This window comes from Botryllus schlosseri, chromosome 13 (genome assembly GCF_051294905.1).
Source record: "Botryllus schlosseri isolate E-star chromosome 13, Bs_hap1, whole genome shotgun sequence".
NCBI classification, from domain to species: domain Eukaryota; kingdom Metazoa; phylum Chordata; class Ascidiacea; order Stolidobranchia; family Styelidae; genus Botryllus; species Botryllus schlosseri.
In genome coordinates, this window is record NC_137248.1 from 14591990 (window position 1) to 14618171 (window position 26182).

General features: G+C 40.1%; 4 protein-coding genes across 5 annotated transcripts in view; 1 reads left to right on the plus strand and 3 right to left on the minus strand.

Moving 5' to 3' along the window:
* Positions 1-26182, plus strand: part of LOC145453226 (uncharacterized) — a 555138-nt gene that overhangs the window by 161225 nt on the left and 367731 nt on the right. The gene's annotated exons all lie outside the window — the stretch shown is intronic.
* Positions 2682-26182, minus strand: part of LOC145453237 (uncharacterized) — a 348886-nt gene continuing 325385 nt past the window's right edge. Inside the window, exons 2-4 of the mRNA XM_080331223.1 lie at positions 6276-6577; positions 5692-5793; positions 2682-4190 (exon numbers count right to left, since the gene is read on the minus strand). Of these exons, the coding sequence (XP_080187349.1) occupies positions 4053-4190; positions 5692-5793; positions 6276-6566 (531 nt within the window). The 5' untranslated portion in view covers positions 6567-6577 and the 3' untranslated portion in view covers positions 2682-4052. The remainder of the gene's footprint in view (positions 4191-5691; positions 5794-6275; positions 6578-26182) is intronic.
* Positions 14253-26182, minus strand: part of LOC145453260 (uncharacterized) — a 96582-nt gene continuing 84652 nt past the window's right edge. Inside the window, exon 7 of the mRNA XM_080331257.1 lies at positions 14253-15271. The gene's annotated coding sequence lies outside the window, so the exon portion shown is untranslated. The remainder of the gene's footprint in view (positions 15272-26182) is intronic.
* LOC145453259 (uncharacterized) lies at positions 15178-24991 on the minus strand. 2 transcript variants are annotated; one of them, XM_080331256.1, is made up of 8 exons: positions 22483-24991; positions 22349-22405; positions 21248-22081; positions 20988-21185; positions 20499-20612; positions 19552-19658; positions 17436-17633; positions 15178-15729 (listed from the first exon to the last, which is right to left on the minus strand). In XM_080331256.1, exons 4-6 carry the CDS (start codon positions 21159-21161, stop codon positions 19602-19604), a joined length of 345 nt encoding a protein of 114 aa, XP_080187382.1. In that variant the 5' UTR covers positions 21162-21185; positions 21248-22081; positions 22349-22405; positions 22483-24991; the 3' UTR covers positions 15178-15729; positions 17436-17633; positions 19552-19601. The 2 variants fall into 2 exon arrangements, with proteins under 2 accessions (XP_080187382.1, XP_080187381.1); XM_080331255.1 differs by having other exon boundaries at positions 21248-21355; positions 21950-24991.

The window sequence follows — 26182 nt, forward strand, 5'->3', positions numbered from 1 at the left end:
CGTAAAGAGAGATATCAACGCCATGATCTTGCTGGATGCGTCAAGTTATTTGAAAAGGTGTAGAACAGTGGTTCCCAAACTTTTTCGACGTGAGGGCCAAATTCAGAAATTTCAGAGTACGGTCGGGGCCGCACGAATACTATGGCTATGAAACGGACCCAAACAGTCATCATGGCTATTTCGGAGTAGTTTTATGGCCCTGGTGAGATTTCAAAACTGTACACTGTTTACCGATACATATCTGCTGCATTGGGTGTCCGTTGAGTGAATCAGCTTTTTTCGCCTAAACGCGCGAAGCGCGAGAAATTTCTTTAGCTTCATGACTGAATCGGCCAATATGATCGGGAATTGCATGTATTGCTATCAATTTTCATCCTGTCTCTGTTCACGTAATCTGATTTACCGGTAGAGCGGAGAGAGGTGTGTTTGAAAAGGTATAATAGGCCCCCTCAATAGTAATTAAACATCCCCGGGGTTATACCCGTTGGCAGGGACGTCGCAGCACTTCTTCAGGACCCCGGGCTACCATCGGGTGATAAACTGACCCCGCATCACGTTGTTCGCTTTCGCCACGAAATTAAAGTTGTACTGTTTAGTGCAGGGGTGACCAACCTTTTCAGCCAACGGGCCACATTCGTTTGAAGAATTATTGCACGGGCAATTAGCCGCGCGAAGCGCGATTTTTTTTTGAAGTTTATGGATCACTAATATTGTCACTTGACTATATTGCGGGCCTGTTGTATATCGCTGGGCTAAGTTTGCGAGGACTGGGCTATTCGGCGCATGGACATATCGATATCGAAAGATACGACCAACATGCGTCAATCATTTCGTGCCTAGGTTTCATAGTCGACGCTCTTACTGCGAGCGCAAACGCAATGTCGCATATGTTGAACGACACTTTGTCTCGTAATCGCGAATATAGTTGGAGTCGATCTGATACATTAGGTGACCTTCCATTTTCACAAAAGGGCAACACTATTAAAAACAAGAAATTGAGTGACAACATGTTGCGCCAAGCTTGTAGAAAACTTTTACCTTTGATAAATCTATCGCAAATTATTCTGCTTTATAATAGTGTACGAAGATATACCAATTTGTGAATGGCTGATGGATCTGTCAATGCGTCAGAACTGATATTTCAGTCATCACATCTCAAGTGTCGCGGCCAGGCTAATCAAATTTTTGGTTGGCCTTGCAAGTTCACAATATGTGCAATCCATTTTTGATGATATTAGAAATTTCGGAAATTACTTCGCGGGCCACTCAAAACCTTCTCGCGGGCCACGGGTTGGCCGGCCCTGGTTTAGTGAGACAGCGCGAAGCGCGAATATTTCGATAATTCATAATAAAATCGGTGAATAAGATCGGGAATTGCATGGTTGTCCTCTTTGCCCACGTAATCAGATTTACTGGTAGAGCTGAATGAGAGGTGTATTTAAAACTGCAGACCCCGTAAAATTAAACATCTTCGGCCGGGTGAACCCGTAGGTATGACTTCTTTACATGATGTTATTTCGTGACCTACTGTCTGCTATATCAAAAATGAAGAATTGCCCAAACGTACTAAACTGAAAGATCACATGATTTCAGATTGGTATTTCTTCACTGGCATATAAGTTTCTTTCCTGCGGGATGGTATTTGCCTTGTGAGGTTCAGATTGCCAAGACAAGAACATTCAGCGCCAGTCATTTAGGCGCCTATATAGACAATTAAACCTATCTATATTTGTATATATAACGAAGTTTTTCGTATTTCGAAGTTTTTGGTCAGCATAAATGCAGTCCTTTACGGCCAAGGCTTTCTCGCTGCCGATCGTTCTGACACACTTCTTGGAGTCTCATGTTAAATGGCCTAAAACTTTATGTCTTGGTGCGTTGTGGTGCGGTCATGGCCAACGCTGATATGCCCATTTCTATAAATCTTGCGTATTTTTTCTTCGGGAAGAGTACCCAATAATCAAGATATGTGGCGAATTGAAAAAGTTGCATAAATTGTCAATAAATAGGCTACTCTATAATTTATGCTAATTCACGAAATAATTTTGGGCGCCCTTGGAGCTCGGCCCCTCTCAATTGGGGGGTTTGGGCTGCGGCAGTTACGGCCCTGACTATAGGACTACCAATTATGCTGCTTTTAGCCGGCTAAGCAGTATGCATCTCAGCGTATTCAGCCGTGAGTCACGTGTTGCACATCTAGTTATCATAGGGTTTCCATACGTCCTCTTTTAAGATGATTCGTCGTCTTTTTGGATTTTTTTTAAAGTGTCCTCGGAGGACGCCCAAATGTCTTCTTTTTTGAGGATTTTGGTTACATATAGGGCGAAATTCGACTGATATACATTAAGTTAGCACTGTAGGAACGCTACTGCGGCTATTTCGGGAGCTGGACCGGAAAGTTGACCTTTTTTCAGTCAACCACCTGTTATTGTGAAAGAAAAACTGTATTTTGCGAGAGTTGAACCTCTTTTTCTTTTTAATCAAGCGACCACGAAGTGGGAAAATTTCACCATTTTTTCAGGATTTTCCTTCGGTTTTAAAAGTTATCAATACCTATATAGCTACTGCTCGTTCAACTGGAAAGTTAGGGCACATTGCATTGAAACAGCAGTGACATAACGTTAGCAGTCTATACTCACAACTTTCCTGCAATGACATAATTAAAAACTACAGAGGCCAAGCCAAGCAGGAGAATTTTATAAATATAATTTTTTTTTTGTCACAAATCGATTTCTTAACATATTTTGGGGGCCGAAAGAAGGCTATCTGGGGGCTGCGCTTGGGAATCACTGGTGTAGAAGGTGCTACTGCTGATGGGCACCGTCGTCAAAAATATGATCACAACTATTTACATATAATGTCGTTCATTTTTGCAAACAAATATATACAAGGCATGGGGGAAAATGGTACCGATGGATCGAAAATTGGAAAATGATCGCTGGCCCCAAAATGTTCAGCCGATAACAGCTGATCTTTACTGGCTCAACACTTTGATACAAGCTCTACCTATCGCGCACATATATATAAATATCCGTTTAAATATTTATGGACGTTCAAAATTTGTTGCTCGAACGTATCATCGGTCCCCACCCGGTGGGTCCGATGGCACACGACCCAGGGACCTATGGGACATACTCTCAATGACTCAGATTTGACAACTCTTCTTGCTCAGTATTATAATCTAAGATACAGCAAGCCAAAGACGAATGTTTGGTCGCAACCGTCAAAACATAGAGTAAATAATAACTCAAATGTTATCATAAAATCACGTTTCGATTTAGGCACGGACTTATAAATTGAGAGTAAATACATATTGCCCGAAAATCGACATTGTGACTTCAAATACCTCGTTATAGCGATAAAACATCATATGCAATTATTACATAGAGAGTTTCTTTACGTTTCAGTTGTAGCATGATTAGTGTACTTGATTATTTTGCTTGATTTGGCTATTGTATCATCGGTCCCCACCCTACGAATTTTGTACGTGAATCGAAAAAAATTCCACTCGATGAAGGTATTGAATAAAATAATAGGTACCATTATATAGCCTGATACAAGCCCTACACTTCACATTAAAAATGATTGATGGTTTGTTCGTGTTGAAGGTTACAAGGAAAAATGTATGCGTCGATCGAAATTTACTTCACCCCTGCCCCCCAAAAAAAACAGAAAACATCTGTCAGAGACCCCATAGCTCACGCACGTCGAAATTTTTGTATGTGAGGAAAGATTTTGCCAGCATGCAATTGTAGACAAGTTCACGGAGTGTTAGCATGGAATTATCAAGGATAATTTTTGAAGTATTTTCGGTCCCAGTGATCCATCGGTACCACATCTTCCCTATTTCATGAACGAAAAGTACAGCAATATCGACCTGAACGAAACAGATTATTACTTATAATTCCAAGTATTACAGCAGTTCGCCGTTTATAGAACAATGATTCCCACGACAGATACAGCAAACGAGCGTATTTGCAACGCCTTCTGAATAGTGATGGGAAGTTGATGAGTCGATAAAATAGAGCAATATTTCCATTGCAATCCCCGTGTTACAACACTACAAGTTGTAGCACCGCGAAGGTGATAGCGATGATGCCGCCAATGACAATTCCGATTAAGTTCAGCCTGAGCGCCGTCTCTGCTTTCCGTTTTGCTGCGCGACGTTCGGAATACTTCATTTCATTTGCCTGTTGAGTTAAAATCAGACCCCAGGATAACAGTTATGTAAGATTCACCTACATCGCGGAATGGCCATGTTTGCCGAATCAGCGTCGGTCACGAGGAGCAATCGTGCAATTTGACATTCGAAAGCTAAGAAATTGTTTTTCATTTCTTGTTGCTCTAATTCACAGAGAGCAGATTTTGCATCTATTCCATTGTTGCATTACGGGCCAACTTCATTTGGAAAAATTTCTGTGTCGTTGTTAAGACCATGTGTCTCTGTCTATATATGGTGTCAGCTAACGTTGCCACTGACTCCGATTGCTTATCCGAATCCAGATATTTTCAAGAAATACGATCGGAGTCGCACAGAGGAATTTGGCGATATGACCTACACTTATATGGACCACTTGTTGTACAAAGCACTAAACAACTGGGCAGGACATGCAGTGTTATTTAGACATGTTTGTGAAGAATGTGCAACGAGTTACTTTATTGTAGCCTATTTTGTATGCCTGGAGCGGATGCCATCGCAAATTGCAAATCTCGAACCTTCAAGACTCAATGAGCAACTTAGGAAGTAATATAGGAATTGAAGTTTATAGAGATGCGTATACATCAGAGCAGTGTCCCATGAAAGCATTTGTTTTACAGATTGGAAGGTAGTATTTTATTATATTTGTTCAAAAGGTCAACAACCACATTTAAAATTGTAACATACGTAGTATTACCTAATCCTCTTTTTCGTAATATAGTTCCAGCTCCCAACCTTTTCATCAGCAAGGTTGTATTGACCTGAGTCATGACTTGACTCGACTCCGAATCGAGCCACGATTTTGTGATGACCCGACTTGACTCGAGTCATTTTCTCAAAATACGGAAAAGACTCGACTAGACTCGAGTCAATCTGTGTATTGACTCGATTTGGACTCGAGTCATGGCGCATGACTCGAAACAAGTCATATGACTCAAGACTCAGACTCAGACCGACATTTCATTGTAATTTCGAAGAATAGTGAAGTAACCACGATTGGGATTTCGTCTATCGGTACTAGTATTTGAAAACGCGACCAGCAACTGCTAAAATTGAGGAAAATCAGTATATTATAAATGCGAACCATTTGATATCACAAAACAGAGTTATAAAAAGTTGGTTTAACAAGACTTTAACTGGAAACTGAGCAGTCAACACAATGACTTGGTCTCGAACCATAATACCATGACTCTACTCGGCCCTCTGCTCGCTGACTTAGACTTGGACTTGACTCGGTGGTGAATTGAAAAGGACTCGACTTCACTCGAGTCAAAACTATAAAAGTGAGATCGACTTGTGACTCGGAGCCTTGCGACTTGGTTAGAACAACCTAGTTCATCAGTTATTATCTATCTTAAAATATTTTATGTCTTTAAGCACACAGAAGGTTAATATCACCCTTGGTGATGGATAAAACTTACGATCCGCATATTATCTGATCGCTATTGAGTTTTGGTAATGCTACCGATCAAGAAATAGTTTTTTAGTTTTACCTGACTGGAATAGACGATCGCTCCAATCCCTAAACAGCAGCAACAGCATAGCGTCGTGAAGATTGATAAATACATGTAGTTCGGTACTGGTCGTTCTCCTGCCTGAAATGACATAGAAAAGTTTTATCACATGTAGGCCTACATCTGTTTGACTATTCGAATTAACGAAATACGAAGATGTATATACTGAGACTATTTTTTCAGTAAGATTAAATTTACTACGACTTGACACAGTCATATAGTTATATTCACTTCCCCGTTAGCTTTGGTGTCTATAACCCTAATATTTTCCGCGACCTAACGGGATATATAGCTGACTTACAAGACTGTTAGAAATCGACACGAAGAATCCTTTTAATGCGACAGAAGGAATTATCATTCTATATGGTGATATGTTTTGAAAATAGACGATCAGTGGGCATTTGTAGTTGGCCTGTCACATAAAGTGAAGAACCTGTTTATCGTTCGGTTCAATTGCAATATGGTCGACAAAGATCCCGATTATAATCACACCGTTCAGCCGAGCTTGATTTTCTGAAATTCGGTCTTAAACATTGCGTGGCAAAGCGTCGCGCTATCCTTACCATCTGCTGTGGGTAAAGATGAGTCATCGGTTGGTTGACCACTACAAAGGGCTGAGGCTGATAACCAGCCATTTGCTGTACAGGAAATGGTTGATCGGGATATGCTGCACACGGAAATTGAGGTGGAGGTATTGGCGGAATTGGATATCCCGTCTCAGGTTGTATATGAAATTGATTGGGATATTCCGGATGCTGGTGATGCAGCTGAGTCGGTGGATATGGCGTATGTCCAGGTTGCCGTTGCTGAAGCACTGCGTCTTGAATATTTGCTTCAGATTCCTTTGAATCCATTTTTAGATATGCTATAAGGATATACCAATGTAAGAATTCATGGAAAATGTTACAGTTCAAGTTTGTTCAGAACTTTTCGTGATACCTAATATTAACTATTTATTTCCCATGATTTACAAGCATCAATAGACCCTAGACAGCTGCCTTAGTAATGTTAGTTTTAGAATTACCGATAACATTACTATTTTCAAACTCTGCCAATTCAAATGTGCTAATTCTATCTAATTATTCCTTTTCGGAATCTTCATTTCTGATCCTGTATCACATAATCAATGCACGGGAGTTGGAAAGTTTGAATAATTTTAGTTACTTCCAAAAGTCTCGTCAACGATAAACAATATCTCAAGATATTCACACATCAAGATCCTTAGCTTGATTCACAGGCTGCTTATCTCATGCATTCCGTACTGTCAATTGATCCACTGACGTGCATCATCACTGAAGTATTTCCATTCATGGTTGAAAAATCAAGCTACGTCAGCGGGGTTTACAGAAGAACAAAATAAAAACACGATAGGCCACACATCAACAGTAGCCTACATGGTTGTTCACAGTCGTACGATGAACTACCCTGTATAGTAGTAGATATGGGAATCTGCGATTCTTTTTGTCCGACCACGAAAAGTTCCTTGACATTTAGAGCATAAAACCAATATTTGAATGTTAATGCGTGGACTAAAAACATAGTCAGTATAAACTGAACCACGTATGCGTTTGCTACGAAGGCTTTTCGTAGGCCTATACTGTGGTTACGTAGCCTGTCGTACGTCATATGCACGATTCAGATTTGAAAAAAGCGATATAGCATATTCTATTCCGCAGCAATTAAAGTCACAACTCACTGTTTTTAGATAATATTGTCAAAGTTGATGCCATTGTCACATTACGAAGTACACCAACACGGTGCCTCAAATTGATTTGAGATAAGTAGCCCTACCCGTAGGCTTACCATACGTCCTCTTTTAAGAGGATTTGTCCTCTTTTTTGACTTTTTTGAAAGTGTCCTCGGAGGACGCCCTTTTGTCCTCTTTTTTGAGATTTTGTCCTCTTTTTTGAAAATTTAGGTCATATTTAGAGGAAATCGCGAGTGATATGCCGCAAATTAGCGCAGAAGTGAAGCTCCGGCGGGTATTTCGGAGGGAAAAGGGGTGATTTCAGCTCTGAGCGAAAAAAAGACCTTTTTTTTTTTTTTTTTTTTTTTAGTCATCCGATCATGAAGCGGGTGAAATTTACCTGTTTTTGAGAATTCTTCTCCAGTTTTGCTTGTCTGAAATTTCTGAAAAAGTGTCCTCTTTTTTCATTTCCGAAATATGGTAAGCCTACCTACCCGAATCACGAATTCGTGAAACAAGCCAATTAGAGATTAGTATATGCGAATATTTGAATTGTAGGTCGGCATTTCAAGAACATTTGGAGCACTGAATATTTGTTTACTGCTTTCAGATGTAAAGTCCATCTGTTTCGTTTGTGGCGAGAAGGTAGCCGTGTTTAAAGAGGATAAATAGTGTCGGCATTATGACAGAGAAAGCACGTAGACTTCCGGCTGAGGCTGAGGTAAGGCGAATTTCGGTGGACTTTGCCAACGTTCATTGATTCTAAGAAGGCATTATGGTCATAGCGATCGGTATATAATTAATATAGAGGTATAGTGTAGATTTGAATATGGTTTACCATGTTTGTAAAATCTCCGCTAGACGGTATGGGCTCATCGTCACCCAAGACCAACAGGCACGTGTCTTAAAAAATGAAGAGCGAACAGCGTCCGTTTTTATGGACTTACTAAATAACAATATAAGCCCAATCACTACAAGGAATGAATCAAAATTGACCAATACACATATCTGCTAGAGGCTTTTTTCGGAATGGATCATCAATGGCTCAAGTCGCTTCGAAACATTGAAATGAATATTGAATGTTCTTTTAATATTCAAATTGTAAATTTTAGTCCGCAATAACAATTGGGAAACAGGCATCTAAAAATAATGCTCTTCGGCTTTTCTTCGTAATGGAGCACCTCACTTGTACACCATTGTCCCCATAATACACTGAATCCGCAGTAATTCAAATCGGAATAAGGATATGCACTGTTGAAAGGTATTGGAAATGCTAAATGATAATCCTAAATACTATAATCAGCGTCCAATATATAATCTGACCACTTCCTCGATGTAGCATATCGACCACGCCTACCGACACATGCCATGTCATTTTCATCGCTTGTCGTTTTACATTATCTTCTGTTAATGCTAATTCAGTGTGTGTCCCCCTTCTTTCAATTTTATAGGCTAACACTGAACATCTTGATGGTGGAGCAAGTAACTAATTGATAACTGTTACTTGTAATTAAAATAACGTTTATGTATATATCACTATTTATATGTAAGCTTCAGGATGGAAGTACCAATCCAAGAAGTATGAGCTATCAAGGAGGTTCCCCGATAATCAAAAAAGATAGAAGTCGCAAGCTGAACACATGTTCGCGACATCCTGCTCTACTCCAAAAGCAATCATAACTAACAATTAAACTGTTATGATTAATATTTACTTATGACATCTGAAATATACTTTCATTGACAAGATGCCCATGCCATAATCGCACCATGTTGTTAAGCCAGTCACCATTTACTGAAGTAGGCTATGTATTGTGATAGCCAGACATCTGTAAACCCCTTCTAAGTGGTACACACTTTAAAAACTCTGGTGGTGATGCTGCTGCTTCTGAACGATATCAGCATCTAAGTCTAACCTAACGCATATAAATAATTCCCTCCATGCGTCATTGTATATACAGAAGCGTGGCTCTGCACTAAGCTATTGGAATCTTAGTATGGTAACCAACTCTTTGTTTGCGCCTATCATCATGTAACAGTCTAGTTTTTTGATTTGCATCTGCTTTTCTCGAACTATAAATATGTTAATCGCCAACACGCTCTCTTTCGTTGTTGACGTGTGAATGCATCCAGTCCCCATCTCTATCAGCTATCTCCGATGCTGCCGTGTACGCATCAGTAAGAGGAAGTTGTCGCGTATGAAATATTTCAGAACCAGATTTGCATAACAATCGTCACGAGCTTGACTAACAGTTATGCGAAGAATTGTAAAATGGGGCTTCGCAAACTTTTTTCGGTCGCGTACCAACGACTTGTTTTTTAGTATGACTAGCCTGCCACCTGAATCTTGAAAGACCTATTGCACTCAAACAAATCAATATTAATTATCCATTGACGGTTTGACATTACCATGCTATCAATCAATGGACGGAATACACAATTTAATGTAGTACATGAAATTGCCTCTTGTGTATCCGGGGTATACCATAATACTCATAGCCAGACACGAGTTAATCGTGATTTGTAATCAGAATCGATTACGATAATTACAGCATTTTTTAAGTAATCGTGCGTGGTATTCGAAAAAATCGTAATCGATTATTTCACTTAACCAATCGATTTCTTTACTAAAGAAAGGGCTTTGGCAGGAACAAAACATTCATGACCATATAATGATGCAATATTTCTTAGGTTTTATTGATAGTATAATTGTCGAATTTTCAAATTCGACTGCTCATTATTACACCGCAGGTATTAGCCTTGTGCCTTATTGCCTAACGAATTATCCACACCTAGTAATTATATATTCGATGTAGTATTATGATTGGCACAACCACAGCCAATGGGTATGTTGGTTTCTCAATACACACCAGACACAACTGCCTCGTATGGTAATATGGGTAATATTCACAATTATGACTAGTTTTAAATAGTAACGTACAAGTATCGTTGTTTGTTGGTGGTGATTTTGAACTCCTGCTACTTGGGACAGAGTATGTACAATTGTACATCGTACAGTTGCACACCGGACATAGATTTGAATATTTTTACTCGTCAAATACTGCATGACGATTCCCACATCAAAGCATAAAACTCAACGGCTGCTGATACAAACCATAAACGAGCTGTTCTTAGCCGTTCCTCGTAACGGCAGCTGGAAATATTTATATTATGTGGAATGTAGGCAATAGGCATACCTAATTACGTACGGTAATGTTCTACTACGAAAAGCATTTAATATACACTTATTAATCTTATGCACATTGCGTCCTTCATGACAGGGGCTCCGACGGAATTGAAGACACCGTTTCTGAAGCAAACTTTGAAAGCCAAGCAATTCATAATATATCTAGCTAATTTAACTAATGTATCTAGGCTATATTAAAAAGCGGAATAGATATTTATTGAACTTGGATGAAACATATTACCGAAACATGAAACGAAAAGTGTGAAATGTCAATGAGAAAGAACATTTTTACAACTGTATGGAAAACAGCACTTTATTTTGATATAAAAATATATCTACTATACGGCAGCTATGAAAACGGTCTCCGACATTGTTACCAGAGCTAAAATGTTCATATGTAGCTCAAGGACAGTGGTTCTTTACCAGGGTTCAAAAAAGTGCCGAATTGTAGCGGAGTCAGTCTCTGGAGTTTGGCAGAGGTCAAAACTCACGCACCAGACTCATATGATTCGCCATGATACACCCGTCCTTTCCATCAGTGTCTGCAGGGAACAAGGCGCAATCAACAGTCGGATTATGATTGTTGCGATTGTTTGTCGTGCCTCGTGCTCAGTGCCATACGCATTGGAGGTTCAAAATCGAAACCTTGCTCTTTGAGATGGTGATTCTATCTCAAATATTTTACCGCTCATTGGCAATTCAGCTGTTGCGTTACGACCGAACAATGCGATCGCCTTTTCTCATATTTATCTCTCGTTCCGCTGAACGCACTTAGTCAATAAAATCAATCATGTGGGGTTTCCCTAAGGGTTTCAGATTAGCGCAAAGGTTCATCAAGTTAACCATTGCTCTGAAGGCGAGAGTTCTTAAACTGACTGACCTGTACCCCCAGGGGCATGCGTGAGATATTTCGGAGTATGCGAAAAACTTCATTCTTGTGGCAATGCGACAATATTTTTCAACGCATCGACTTTACCGTACATTTGACAAGCAAGAAACGAGTATTTGATCTGTAATTTCCTGACCAGCATTGTCAAAATTGTGCTGGTAGGCTTTTTCTCTTACCCTAAACTTCAAGCTGGGAAAAGCAAGGCTTCGGGGCATGTGCTCAACAATGCCACACGTTTGAAATTTTAATGTGCAAATTGGATAAACCTATAAAACTTAATAAATGGTATATAATCCGAATTTCCTAAATGCCCTATCCCCTGTGATCGCACCATATCATCTTCATATTGATTATGCGATGCGGAAATTAAAGTAGGCTTGAATAATTAGAGATTTTCTTGTGTGTGATGAAATACTTGTGAATTTTTATACTGGCCCGGAAAGCAAACTTGAATTTATGAGCAATTTCCGGTACTAATACATATGTGCTCAAATTTGTTTTTTTATCCTCGATTTGTTATTAGGAGCTCGAATCGACTATCAGCCTAGCTCTACGACGCTCAGGAGCCGAGATACGACGTTTCGTGTTATAGCTCGGCTCCTGTGAGGCCCACCCCCAGGCTCGACCCCTCGTTGTAAGCGCCGCCTAGAGACGAATCCGTATCGAGTTATCCGGAGTCGAGATATGTCAAAGGGCGAAAAAAGCGACCTTCGATCGGTTCTGGAGGCGACACCGTTTGTCCAATCCGGATAATATCTTTACAGGGCGTCTAGTTATCGAGAAAGGAACGCGACTAGGGTTGTTTGGACGAAAAATGTTTTGGGTTTCAACTTTTTTTCGATTTCGACCCCATGTTAAAGTATAGGGAATTTGGACTTGGTGGTTTTTATGAGATTTTTCAAAACTTTCGATCGGCTCTGGAGACCCCGCCGTTTGCCCGATCGGTGCGATTTCTTCACAGGACTCAAATTTAGATTTATGAAATGTTTTTTTTTCATTCAGATTTTAATTTTGTTGTGAGTCCATCATCTGGATATTCGATTCCAAATAGGGATTTCTGAATCATGATTACGATAGTACCTATTCAGATTCAGACCGACCAGTGGTTGTCAAAATTTGCAACCTCGTGGCACCCTCTGTAAATGAAAACTAGTGCGCGGCACCCTGGCACAGTGATTCTCGACCTTTTTTTTCGCTAACGGCACCCTGCAAACCGGGAGATTTGACGGCACCGACAGACATACAGAGGTTTGTTTTGAGGTGTTCATGGTGTGTGTCGACTACTATGGTCATTGTAATTCACACTTGGCAATTTTCTTCATTTCGATTCCGTGGCAGCCGACTTGTACCACGGTACACATTCTTGGCTTTTATAAGACACCGCTTACTCGGATGAGATGGCGAGGCGGAGCCTAATAAAGCGTCCATCACCTAGGTAGGAAATATAGAGTAGACCTCGGTCGGACTCGAGCCCACAACTCATAGGTGTTGCAGCTTTGGATTATACCACTACGACCGTCTAACGTCTAACGTCCGAAATCCTTATACTTTACCATGGGGCCAAGATCGAAAGAAAGTTTGAGTCCGAACTTTGGTTTTCGGGCCATTACTTCCCTCCAGTCGTCCGATCGAGACAAAAGAGGTACGGTCGCGTTCTACAGCGTGCGCCGTTTCGACCGGTAGCAGAAAATCGGGAATCGAAAAAAAAAATTGAAAAATATAAAATTTCTGAAAAAACGACTGAAGTCTAACTTCCCTATGCTTTAACATGGGGACAAAATCGAAAAAAAGTTGAAGTCCGAAAATCTTTTTTCCCCCTCCAAGCACCCCTAGTCGCGTTCCTCTCCCTATTTCAAGACGCCCTGTGAAAGAAATATCCGGATCGGACCAAAGGTATGGCCACAAGAGCCGATTGGAGATCACTTTTTTGGGCCCTCGGATCGGACATATCTCGGCCCCGGATATCTCGATCCGGATCATTTTTTTCTCTAGGTTTGTCTCTTTGCGGCGCTTCCAACGACGGTTCGAGCTTGGGGCTGGGCCTCACAGGAGCCGAGCTATAACACGAAACGTCGTATCTCGGCTCCTGTGCGTCGTAGAGCTAAGCGGATAGTCTATTCGAGCTCCTGATAACAGAACGACCTCCTAGAGCCATGCCGAGGGTAGCGTCGTGTTCTACTGCTTCCAATGCGTCGAACGATACCAGAAAAGTGGGGATCGAAAAAACGACCAAGTCCAACTTCCCTATTTCTTAACATTGGGACGAAATCGAAAAAAAAGTTTAGGAAAATTTCAAAACATTTTCCTAGCCAACCCCCCCCCCCCACGACTAGGCTCACACGAAATCTGGAACTGATCTGAGCAAGTATAGGCGGTTTGCCATAGGTCCTCGTATTTTGTGGTAGGCGACGCACGGCAAAGTTGCGGCAGTTATGTCGCCCACGTTAAGTGCAAGCGAGCTCGAAAATTTTCAAAGTCCAAACTCCCCTTTGAAATGCATGGGCCACGTTAAAGGGTCTGCTCCCGCGAGGCGGGTCGAAAGGCCCCCGGGCTACAGCATAGTTATTGGCCTAATCAGCTTCTCATTAGCTTGCATGTACAAAATAAAGGCACCCTTACCGTTTTGTCCTCGCTGTCTCAGCAGAGCTTCAAATTAAATAGGTGGAGTACTGAAATTGGAATACAACCAATGCTGCACCAGCCTTATGAATATCCTACTTGTTTGGTGCAACCTCATCTTTCAAGTGTTTCACATAATTTCCTTTTATAGCTCTTCGGACTACACAATTGAATCGTCTAATTGTTGAATCAAGTAAATATATATTTAAATGTGTATATCCCTCCTAAATTATCCGATAATAACGAAAAGGACCAACGGAATTTTAGTCTCGATATTAAGATACCGTACAAACTTGGCGGCAATACCCTGATGAATAAATACCACAGGTGTCAAAAGAAGAACGAAGACGCAAATAAACCACTAAGGAAGAAAAACTGTTGCCGCCCGTTTTTGGCAAAAGAAGCCTCATGCGTTCGATGTGACGGCCATAGGTAACATCTTTAAAAATAAATAGTAATAATGATATTATTTTTCAACAATGCCAGTTAATTTTCATAATATTATCAATAATAGTGAAGTTGAACCGATGCATGTCGCCGTTTCCGGCTTTGTGCGCAACGGACAATAACATTTTTCTAGAAATGCATGCCAGTATATCTAATATCTGCTAGTTACGTTATGGGACAGTTAGGAGAATTCACGGAAATAAATATGATAACCTATACGCTTCATAGAATTATGAACTCGGCAACCTTGATAAATAATTGTGGTCCTGATTTCCGATCAATTGTTCCCAAAACGCGAGTGAGAATCTGAATGATTGGATAATTTTAGTTTGGTCAGAAAACTCGGCAATGACAAAAGTTATTTTACAATATTCGGTTTTTAACATTGATAGCTTAAGCTTAGCTCATTAGCTACCCAATGGCATCACGTAAGCACCATTCTGCTACTGGATACCTTCGCGTGCAATTCCACTGAAGTTTTGTCATGCACGGTTGAAAGATCAAGTTACCCCAGCGATGAACACAAAAGAACAAATCAACGGACGGCCCCACACCCACAATATGTCGTTATTCAAAGTCCTACGATCTACTACTCTGTATTGTATACGAGCAATTTCAACAGCAGTACGGCATGAAACATCTGGAATAACTGCTGTTTATTCCCAATAGAAAAGTTTGTAAGCAATCGTTTGAAAAGTGATTTATCACTTTTTCCATATCAACGTCATATGACCTTAGAAATCCATCCTCATATGATTAATATACGTTGAAGGCGTTACGAACATACTCACAACCATTTACGTCTAAAATCGCTCACTTCTACATAACTAATATATACAGCTCATATAGGCTACTTCGTGAATCGAAAGCATTATACAATCGAAAGTAACTTATTGTTATAGAGTGTCCAAATACTTTGACTGATGGTTGTTCATTCAATATTGCTTCCAATCAGAGATATAGCTGATGCGGTTGTTTCGAAGGCCTTCTCAATCGTGATGGTAAGTTGTTGAGCCGATAACATAGTTCATCATTTTCATTGCAGTTTCACTGATTCAGTAGAGAAAATCTTAGCACCACGCAAACGATAGAGAAGATGACGCCGATGACAATTCCAGTAATGTTCAGCGTGCGGGATGTCTCTGCTTTACGCTTTGCTTCTTGTGGATCGGAATACTTCATAGAATTTGCCTGAAAAGCAAATTTCAGGTGTGATGATGTCAATGATGCAAAATGCGCCGGCCTCGCGGAATGTCAATGTTTGTTGTAACAGCATTGGCTACATTCAGAAAACGATTAGTGTGTCTTCGGAAACAAAGAAAAAAAATCGTTTTTCCATCACCCACCACTAGATTTCGAATGATAAACGTGCAATGGAATCGATAAATGTGCGATTACCATAATTTTTTCACTATCAATAAAATTTGCAAAATCGTCTCTAACTAAACTACACTGTAAACCGAAACGCGTGCATTTATGCACCAAAAAAACACACAATATTCGAATTTTTTTTTAGATGCCACATTGCGTGGTAGCGATGTATGTCATAATATTGTGTGGTCTGAAGTGGCGTGTCCGTACCTATCACTGCAGAGCTCTAAATTATGTACCTGATATACCTCCACAGGCTCTGGAAAAATATTTTATTTTAAAAGAATCGGTTGTAAAATGTACGTTAAAAGTGCAAATTGCCGTTATAAATATGACAAGAAAAATTGAAAACAACAATTTTTTGACGCTGTAAGACAGGATTTTATACAATAATAACAGAGCTTCTTGGAGGTAAAGAACTTCAATATACAATTGAATAGTATGTTCATATTGAAATGAGCCCGAATATTTCCGGCTGACACTCGTCAGGGGTAATCGTCAGTAACTAGGAAAGAATTGGAAAGAACATTGTTTATCAACAAAATCGTATCACAAAATATGATGTCACCAGCATGAAATTTCGAGAGAGCGTTCAGTGCACTATTCCGATGCAGCTGGTACACGACCTACTTCTGTTGACAGAGTTCCGGCTGGTGTATTTTGATAAGTGAACCACAGTATGCTAATCAAAGTACTAGAAAAACTCCAAGTCACTCGCGAAACGCTCAACGCCAACATAGAGATATACATTATACAACAACCCAATCGCAATAGTGGAAGTAAAGGGACTAATGGCAGCGGAAGTCACATGTATAAAATACACCAGCCTAAACTCCGTAAACAGGCTTTCGTGTTCCAGCTGGAAATAGTGCACTGAACGCTCTCTTTCTCGAAATTTCATGCTGATGACGTCATATTTTGTGATACGATTGTTGATATACAATGTCCTTTCCAAATCTCCACTAGATTTGCTGACGATTACCACTGACAAGTGTCGACCGAAAATATTCGGGTTCATTTCAATATGAATATGCTATGTAACAGTAATAACAGTATAAAAGAACTGGATTCGGAACTAAAGCAAAGTGTATGAACAGTAATGTTGCCAATAAACATTGTTTCTCACGAATTGACTAGTTACATGATCAAATGATTGAATTGCCAAAAAAACATAGTAAACCAATTTTGGCTCAACAGTATGTTATTTTGGAAAAGCCTTAATGTACAGTGCCACTAAAAACGAAAAGTTTACAAATTGAATGCATAGCAAAAAGTCTAGCCACAAAAAAGACAAATTATTTTGCAAATGCAAAAAATAACAAAATCCACTATGTGCAGGTACCAAAACAAAGCAGTACTCACAGCACAAGTACTTTGAGCAAGGGAGATTAATTAGCCTACATTTTTTTAATCGATTGCTGGGCATTTTGATATTTTTTCCAAGAATTGACGGACTTGTTCAACTGAAATCCCGAATTTTTATCACCAACAAGGACACATTGAATGAATGGCATTATTTGAAAGACCTTGGGATGACTAAGATCTCATGAGTAGTAGCATGCTACGAGATCAATTATCATCTCAAGCGGTCTTCTTTGGTTTTCGGATCTGTGCTTGATGGTGATGCCATTGGCCGCCATCCACGATTGTTCATCTCCATTCTCATGACGTGCAATCAAAAGATGAGGAGTCAACTTTGAAGTCGGTAAATCGACTGTATGTGCCTGGAATTAAAACAATATGTTAGCTTTAAATTATTTTGCTAAATATTCACGTGCAAATCTAGAGCACATGACCAACTTCAGCTAGAAATGCTTACAGGGGACTTCTCATCAGGGATGTAATGACTCGAGTAATGACTTTCTCATGACTCGGGTCATTTTCTCAGAACACAAAAATGACTCGATTCGACACAAACTGTGTATTGACTCGACTTGAGTCATTACGCAATACTCGAACCAAGTCATATGACTCGAGACTCAGATGACCAAGATCGACATTTCATTGTAATTTCAAAGAATAGTAAAGTGACCACACTATTGAGATTTCGTCTATTGGTACTGGTACTTAAAATGAGATCAGAAACTGCTACAAATGAGGAAAATGAATATATTAACATGCGAACCATTCGATATCAACAACTGGGTTACCAAGACTTTAACTGGAAGCTGAGCCGTCGACACAATGACTTGGATTCGAGTCACAACACCATGAATCGGACTCGAACCTCTACTTGTTGATTTTGACTCGGACTTGACTCGAGTCAATCCTACAAAACGCGAGATCGAGTTGTGACTCGGAGCCTTGTGACTTGGTTACGACACTGCTTCTCATACTAAAGATTCAAGTGTAGTTGAATCAGCGAATAGTTTGAAGGGGCACTGCACTCTAAAAATCATGTCGTCTCAAATTGAAGGGCGAAACGAGAAATTTTTTTAGGCCGCAGCCATTTTCTTCAGAACGCCACCGTAAAGCGGCAAATTTTTTGAATTTTCCACATCGGAATCATGCTCCAGCAGTCACGCAGAAATCGAACTTTATATCGTTGTCAGCCGATGTTATTATGAAGGAAATATGTCGTACACGCGAAGGTAATTTAGATACCGAGTTCAACGGAAGATGTTCAGTCAGGAGATTCATGTCAAAATCGGGCCTAGTGTATTCTATTTTTTTGGGACATAGGGCGTGTACGACATGTTTCCTTCATAGCATCGGCTGACAACTATATAAAGTTCGATTTCTGCCTGACTGCTAGAGTATGATTCCCCTGTGGAAAATTCAATAAATTGCAGCTCCATTACGGTGGCGTTCTGAAGAAAATGGCTGCGGCCTGAAAAATTTTCCCGTTTCGCCCTTGAAGTTGAGATCACAATAGTTTTTAGAGTGCAGAGCACAGTTAACAAGCTTAGCTCCAAAGGGCAAATTGATTAAAAGTTGATATATTATTTGATTATAAATTGAAGCATTAATTGTGTTCAGATGCATGAATTTCTCTATACATCATCAGAATTTTAAGGGGTAACAATGAACGTCGGACTTCGTTCGATCATAACTTGATAGCTGCTCAATCTTAGAGGGGCACTGCGCTATAAAAATGTTGTGGTCTCAAATCAACTCGCAGGTCGAAAAAAATTTGCCGTAGACATTGTCTTCAGAAAGCCACCGTAATGGTGCTGCAATTAAATTAGGGTTAACATACGATCTCCTTTAGGAGGATTTGTCCTCCTTTTTCAGGTTTTTAAAATTGTCGTCCTAGGACGCCCAAATGTCTTCTTTTTTGGTAACTCCAATACTGTTAGTGTGAAAATCCTCCTTTCCCGATTTCAAAATATGATAAACATAAATTAAATGAATTTTGCATAAGACCCGTTACGCTCGAGCTTCCGCGTTTCTAGTGCGTTAACTTCGCCATCGCATATTTTCGCAACGGGTTAAGAATCGATGACGCGCAGCCACATCAGTTGGTCTTAATACAAAATTTTGCAGCCCCAGTACGTCGAGCGCAGTGTTTAATATAGCATAATTTACCTTCGTTTTGGGACGGCTCAAGAATTTCGATCATATCTGAGGATTCTATTTTCTATAACTTCTATGCATATCTAAACTGAAGCAGATCCATACTAGACTGGTAGCAAATCTTACCTGACAAAGACACATCGCACTCAAACCATGGTTCGACCTTATTTTCTTGTCTATTCGAGAGCCTTCTGCAGTTCGAGCAGGATATGAATTTCATCGTCTTCAGTTCCCTGCGAACAATTAGAATCATAATAGACAGGTGAAGGACTAATAAGAACCATATTAGACAGGCGAGGAGCATTCCTGCAATTAAAAAGTTTCCATTCCAGCCATCACATTACATTTCAGATAAAGGCAAGTTTGGGCATTAGCGCTGTACGCAAGTTGTGGAATTACTGATTAGATGCGCGCTATCTAGTTTGCTATCATCTGAAGGCTACTAATTCTTGTCTGCTTTAGACACTCGTATTCCCTCGGCGTCACTTGTCAGTGTTTTATTTGTTATTAATACTGCGCATTGTGCAGTACACAGGGTTGAATTACGTTTTCAAAAATTGATGCAACACGAGATTCTCGATGGCGCAAATTCTCAATTTATTCGTTAGTTTGAACGACAACATTCTATGCTGATTTCGTTATTAGATGTACAAATTCGACCTCATCGTTAGAAACGTCGATTTCATCGCGCGCTCTGAGAAACACCATCTCCTATCGCGATTTGACAAACAAATACAAATTCTACAAATTAAAGTGCATTATTTGCATCAATGAGGGCCGCAAGCCGCGTTTAAAATATTTCAGCAGGAAATCGCGTCTCGTAGCATTGTGCGATATGCGTGCACAGACGAATATCGCAAATGGGTTGCGGCCCCGCGTAACACCGATAATACGACTTGTTGAATTGCAACTGAATATTAGAGTCAGAATGGTCATTTCAAAAGATCAGTGTTTTGCGTTTCAAAAAGAGGGATTTCGACACCCCCTGGCTACGCGCCTGCCGCCACCCCATGCAAAAATAAAAGTCGGCGCCTATGACTGTACCACTGTTAATTATCAAACATAATACAAACCTCTTGATCAGTCTGCTCTCCAAAAACTTTATCAAGAGTGAGAAGCATTTCCATGTACTTCTCACGCATTTCTTCAACACATCTAGCAACAAGCAGTTGAAACTCATGTCTGATCTATTGGGAATAACAACGCGTTAATCAGAGCTGTTAGTCATGAATATGCACATCACTTGAACAGGTTAGTTAGAGTGAGTAAATTTATCCATATTATTCATTTTAAAATACATAGTTATGCACTAACTTATCTTGATACGAACATAATTAGATTTTCTTAATTTAATCATCACAATAATTGAATTATTTTTAGCATATGGTATCACGAAATCTCATTAATCTAATTCTAACCCAATAGTGTATATTAATGCAATAGGAAGATACATAGGCAATATAATTGGTTAATTTGCCGAAGCACACAAACAATTTTATTTTACTGATTTTTGAAGTTATGACTGCAAATTGAAGTCATCTGTAAGGAATGAAAGAACTTACAAGTCTAATATCTTGCAACATTGGAAAGCTCTTCAAAATTTCAGCAACGCCACCAAATTCTAGCACCTTCAACTGATTACGTCTGTCGTGATGAGTGTACTTCATGAGAGTGATGACATTCAGCCAATTGGTGCCAGGTCTATTGTACTCTGTTTCCAACTGCACCAACTGCATCTTCAATTGTTATATTAGGGTGACCTTTCGAATAACATGAAACTTATAAACAATAAAAAAAAAAGAATAACAATCATCCCAATCACCTGATGAGCCTGCACACAAAGCATGCGCTCTCCATGAAGATGTACCAGATGCCTTTGTCTTTTGTCTGAGATTCCTCAACTTTTACGACAGCTTTTTGAGAAGTAATACTGAAAAGCATTTGATCATGAATGCACTTTAATACAAAATATATTGAATTCGGAGAGGATTCGGGCAGTAGGTCATAGTCAAGAGAGGACGGTGCTTCATACAGCAAAACAAGTACAGTGTCTTCATATTTTTGTGTCTTCTTTTACAATGGCTATACAGAGATCTTCATATTTTGAATGCACTATGCCACAGATCCTGCATGACATGATAACACTCGGATGTTGTCTGTGACAATAAATGTGTAGACAGCAAATCGATAGTTCCGATAAAAGGGCACAAACCAAACTTTCCATCAGACATTCTACCAAACCATATCAAGTAATTGAAACAGGTCAAGTGCAAAGAAAGATATACATAACTTCATCTGCAAATGAGGTTTCATCACTAGATCTATTATATCTTCAGATGAAATTAATAAACAGCATTAGCTCCCATTTTCATGGTCTGCTCTTATGGCGCATCAAGCTGCTAGATCGAAAATAGGTAATCTATATCTACCCATACCGCTGGGCGCTGGTGCTGTATGTGAAACTCGATAACATGAACATAACATTATTTACAGATGATGTTGAAAATTTACATAAACGAATTACCTTGCAGTAAATCAATGTGCTCCCTCCTCATTCCGTTTTGAACTAAAAACATCTCCATTTCTTCGCTATATGCTATTTAGATTCACGTAACAAAGACCGACAGATTCTCGGTATATCTCACTCACACTGGTCCTGCGTGGTAACGATCGATTGTCTCAGGATTGCGTCATACAATCACGTGACTCAGTAAGTCATGCGTAAAGAGACAGAGTTAATTTTTTATTTCATCAATGATATAATACAAAGGGTACTACTAATAATTAAATCATTGCTATACTGCTGCTCGATGGTAATGATAGCGGTACCGGATACAAGTAAAATGTCCAACGTCGGGGTGTTTCATCCATATTTGTATTATAAATTTCTTCAGTAAGTTCGGTAGGGAAATAATATGATCACCTTATTATTTTATCGCAATCTCTTGGTATGTTGATCTGATATTTTGTTTGTAATAAACTGAAATGAGAAACAAGCGATTAACTATAAGGATTAACGTGACTATCGTAGGTATGTAAAGTCAGATCAGAGCATACCTCAAGACAGCGGGTCGTCAGAGCGAGATAGTGTAATGGTTATGCGTCCGGCTTCTCGAGCGGCAGGTCGTGGGTTCGATCCCCGGCCGGGTCATACCACAGACTCGAAAATTGGTATCCGCAGCTATCCTGCTAGGCGCTCAGCAATCACGGATAGCATGGAGGAGAAAAAAACGGGGGTGCAGACTAGATGACCTCATGGGGCCGTATCGCAACTCCGTCGTCAAAGCATCTCGATGGTGCAGGCGAAAAAGTATATCATATCTCTCAGGTATTGGTACAGCACGCGACCATAATATCTGATCACCAACCTATTTGCTTGAAGCCCGGTACCACCGTCGGTTACAACCTTGGTTATTTATGACTGTAATAATATTGTTAATTAAACACTGCAGCCTGTAGAAAAATCTGTGGACATACCGATCAAATCACATTTGGCGAGGCTTTACGACGTGTATCAATATTACCGCGCTTTAGGCTGCCTGGGATGATATATCACGTCAATAGTAACTTCGTGAAGTTTCAGAGTGAAGATTGGCCAGCGACCACTCAAACTCCCTCTCAATTGATATCCGGTATGAATGTTTGACACCGCAGGAAATTCGTCCGGAATGACTATACTGATATGCATGTGAGCTTATAGACACATCATATGAGCATTAACCCACATCTTATGACATTCCCTGATGATGTGTGGACGTGCACACAACATGGCGGATTCTCGATGTCAGATCTCAGCCGATAATATGTGTCAGCCAAATATTGTATATACCTATGCACAATGTTGTGTCTCATTCAACGCTGTGAATTTACAGTGTAATACCCGTCGTAATAATCCCTGTCCCATTGTAAAATCAAGAAGGGTTGTGTCACAGTTAACATTTCCACGACTCCAACTCCTACTCCAAATCCAGGTATTTTCAAGCTACCAACTGTTATCCCCGAAACTTTCAACACATTAGCCCGATTCCATATCCATTCCTCAAATGTTTCTTCCAAAATTCTGTCAATAATACCACGGTGGCACCATCAATCACCACGGTGGCAACCCCTGGTGTAAGTGCTAATTGCGGCATGCAAGATCTTATTCACGACACATTATATGTTTGACTTGCAAGTTATATCTTTCTCCCCCAACAAGCTCGATCAAACCAGAACCGCGTAGGGTTTTATTACAGAGTTGATATGTGAATCGGCTAAAACATTTCAAACGAACGCGACCTACCATTGTTTGTTTGATTGAGGTATACATGGTGTTTGACGACTACTATGGTCATTTACACCAGGTCAATTTCTTCATTTTTATTCCGCAACAGCCGACTTGTAGCACGGCCCACTTCTATAGGCTTTTATAAGACACCGCTTACACGGATGATATTGCGATGAGGAGCCTATAGATAAGCCTCCTATCATAAGCTTACTTAAAAGCGAATAAGCTCAACTTATTATTAAATTTATCTAGTTTATGTCATTTTTCTTGAAATTTGAACACGGGTCGCAATCAATGCGGTCAACCGTACCTCGGTTGTTATCTCGGACTCTTGGAAATACAATTCACTCCTACCCAGTACTTGTCACTCAAATGGCGGCCATAGCATTGTCACTCAAACACTCGCTATTTTGCAATTGTCACTCAAATAAGCTGTCCTTCAGTTGAGCCAGTGTTTTCTAGCACGCGGCCCAAATCTGATTTCTATTGGCATTTCGCGACTCAAGCTTCACACATCGAAATGGCTGCATTTCAAAGTCAGTATCAGGGTTGTAATGACACGCGTCACGACTCGACTAGACTCTGATTCGAGTCGCGATGTTTCGGTGACTCGACCGGACTTGAGTCATTTTCCCGAAATACAGAACATGACTCAACTTGTACACGAATTATTGTGCATGACTCGCACCAAGTCCAGCAATTCATTGTAATTTCGAAGAATAGTAAAGTTACCGCATTATTGGTCTTTCGCCTATTATCACGTGCATTTGCAAATGCGACCAGAAACTGTTAAAGGTGAGGAAAATTAGTATATTACGAATGCGAGCCAATATATATCACTCGAACGGAGTTAGACGGGATGGAACTCAAAACTGAACAATGAACACAATAACTTGAAATCGGACTCGAATCACAACACTTTGACTCGAACTCGACCCTCTACTCACTGACTTGGACTCGTACTTGACTCAATGGTGAATTGAAAATGCATCGACTTGACTCGATTTAAGACTATAAAAGTGAGATTGACTTGTGACTCGTAACCTCTGTTACTACCCTGGTTAGTAGGCTACATTTTTATAGGCATGTTTGAACTGATGGAGGGAGTGCAAAGAACCAGTTTAGGTAAGGCAATTCTACGATACATGTGTAACAGATACGATTTAACATTGGATGAAATGTTTTTCTGTGCTTGCAGGGCTCAGATTGTAAGGGCATATCAATGTCGAAAGCTTTGGCCAACGAGACGCGGTCATAATTAGGGTTTTTGTTATGTTACTGATAAAAAATAGCTATCTATTATACCTGACTCGAAGTGATAATCGCTGCTATCCCCAGGCAGCAGCAACAGCATAGTGTCGTGAAGATGGATAAGCATAAGTAGTCTGGTACTGGTGGTTCACCTACCTAAATTGAAATAGAAATGCTTCATCATATACCTGTATAGAAACATTCGAGGTAACGACTGATGTATAATTAGTAGGCCTGTGTTGACACCAATAATATCAGCAAGATTGAATCCACTAGTTCACGGAAAATATTAGCTAGCTGACTAACGTGATGTAGAGTTGGCTGATAAGACTGCGAAATGGACTTTCAAATCGTTGAATTGATTACCAGTCTATATGCATAATATGCTTTGTAAATATCCGATCGGCGTGTGTCATACGTTGTCCTGTCGCATAAAGTGAAGGATCATTCTATATAATCCAATTCCAAATAATCTGATCAGAATTATATGTATCAGCTTAGCTTAGTTTTACAGGAATGCTGTCAAAAATATTTTGCTTGAAAAAGCGTCGCTACGTCCTTACCACGTGTTGTGGATGATGCTGAATCATTGGTTGGCTTACAACGACGCCAGGCTGATAAGCTGACATTTGTTGTACAGGAACTGGTTGGTTGGGATATGCCGCGTACTGGTATTGTGGTGGTGGTATTGGGGAAGTTGTATATCCAGGCTTTTGTTGCATTTGACCTTGATTTGTATCTCCAGAATGCTGGTATTCCGGCGGGGGTATAGGATATGGCGCATATCCAGGTTGCGGTTGTTGAAGCATTGCACCTTGATTATTTGCTTCGGATTCCTTTGCATCCATTCTAAAGTGTTGCTATAACGCTTTAACTATAGATCTATGTTCGCTGGAAAAATGTGCCAGTGTCAGTCATGGTTACCAGAATAGACAAAGTATACGTATTGTATAGCGTTACCATACACCCCCATTTCTGAGGATTTGTCCTCCCTTTTTCAAGAAATGTCCTCCCTTCACCCACACGTCCTCCTTTGTGGCCATTTGTCCTCTTTTTTAGCCAAAAATGTCACAAAACACCACGAATCGCGCGAGATGAGGTCCGAATTGACGGGTATTTCGGTAGTCGAGTTGGAAAAATGACCTTATTTAGTCTACCCAGTGAAATTGGCTGTGTGAAATTAAAAATCACCCTTTTTTTCGTTCGCTCTAGCAACTCCTGCAGCTTGTTCAGTGTGTT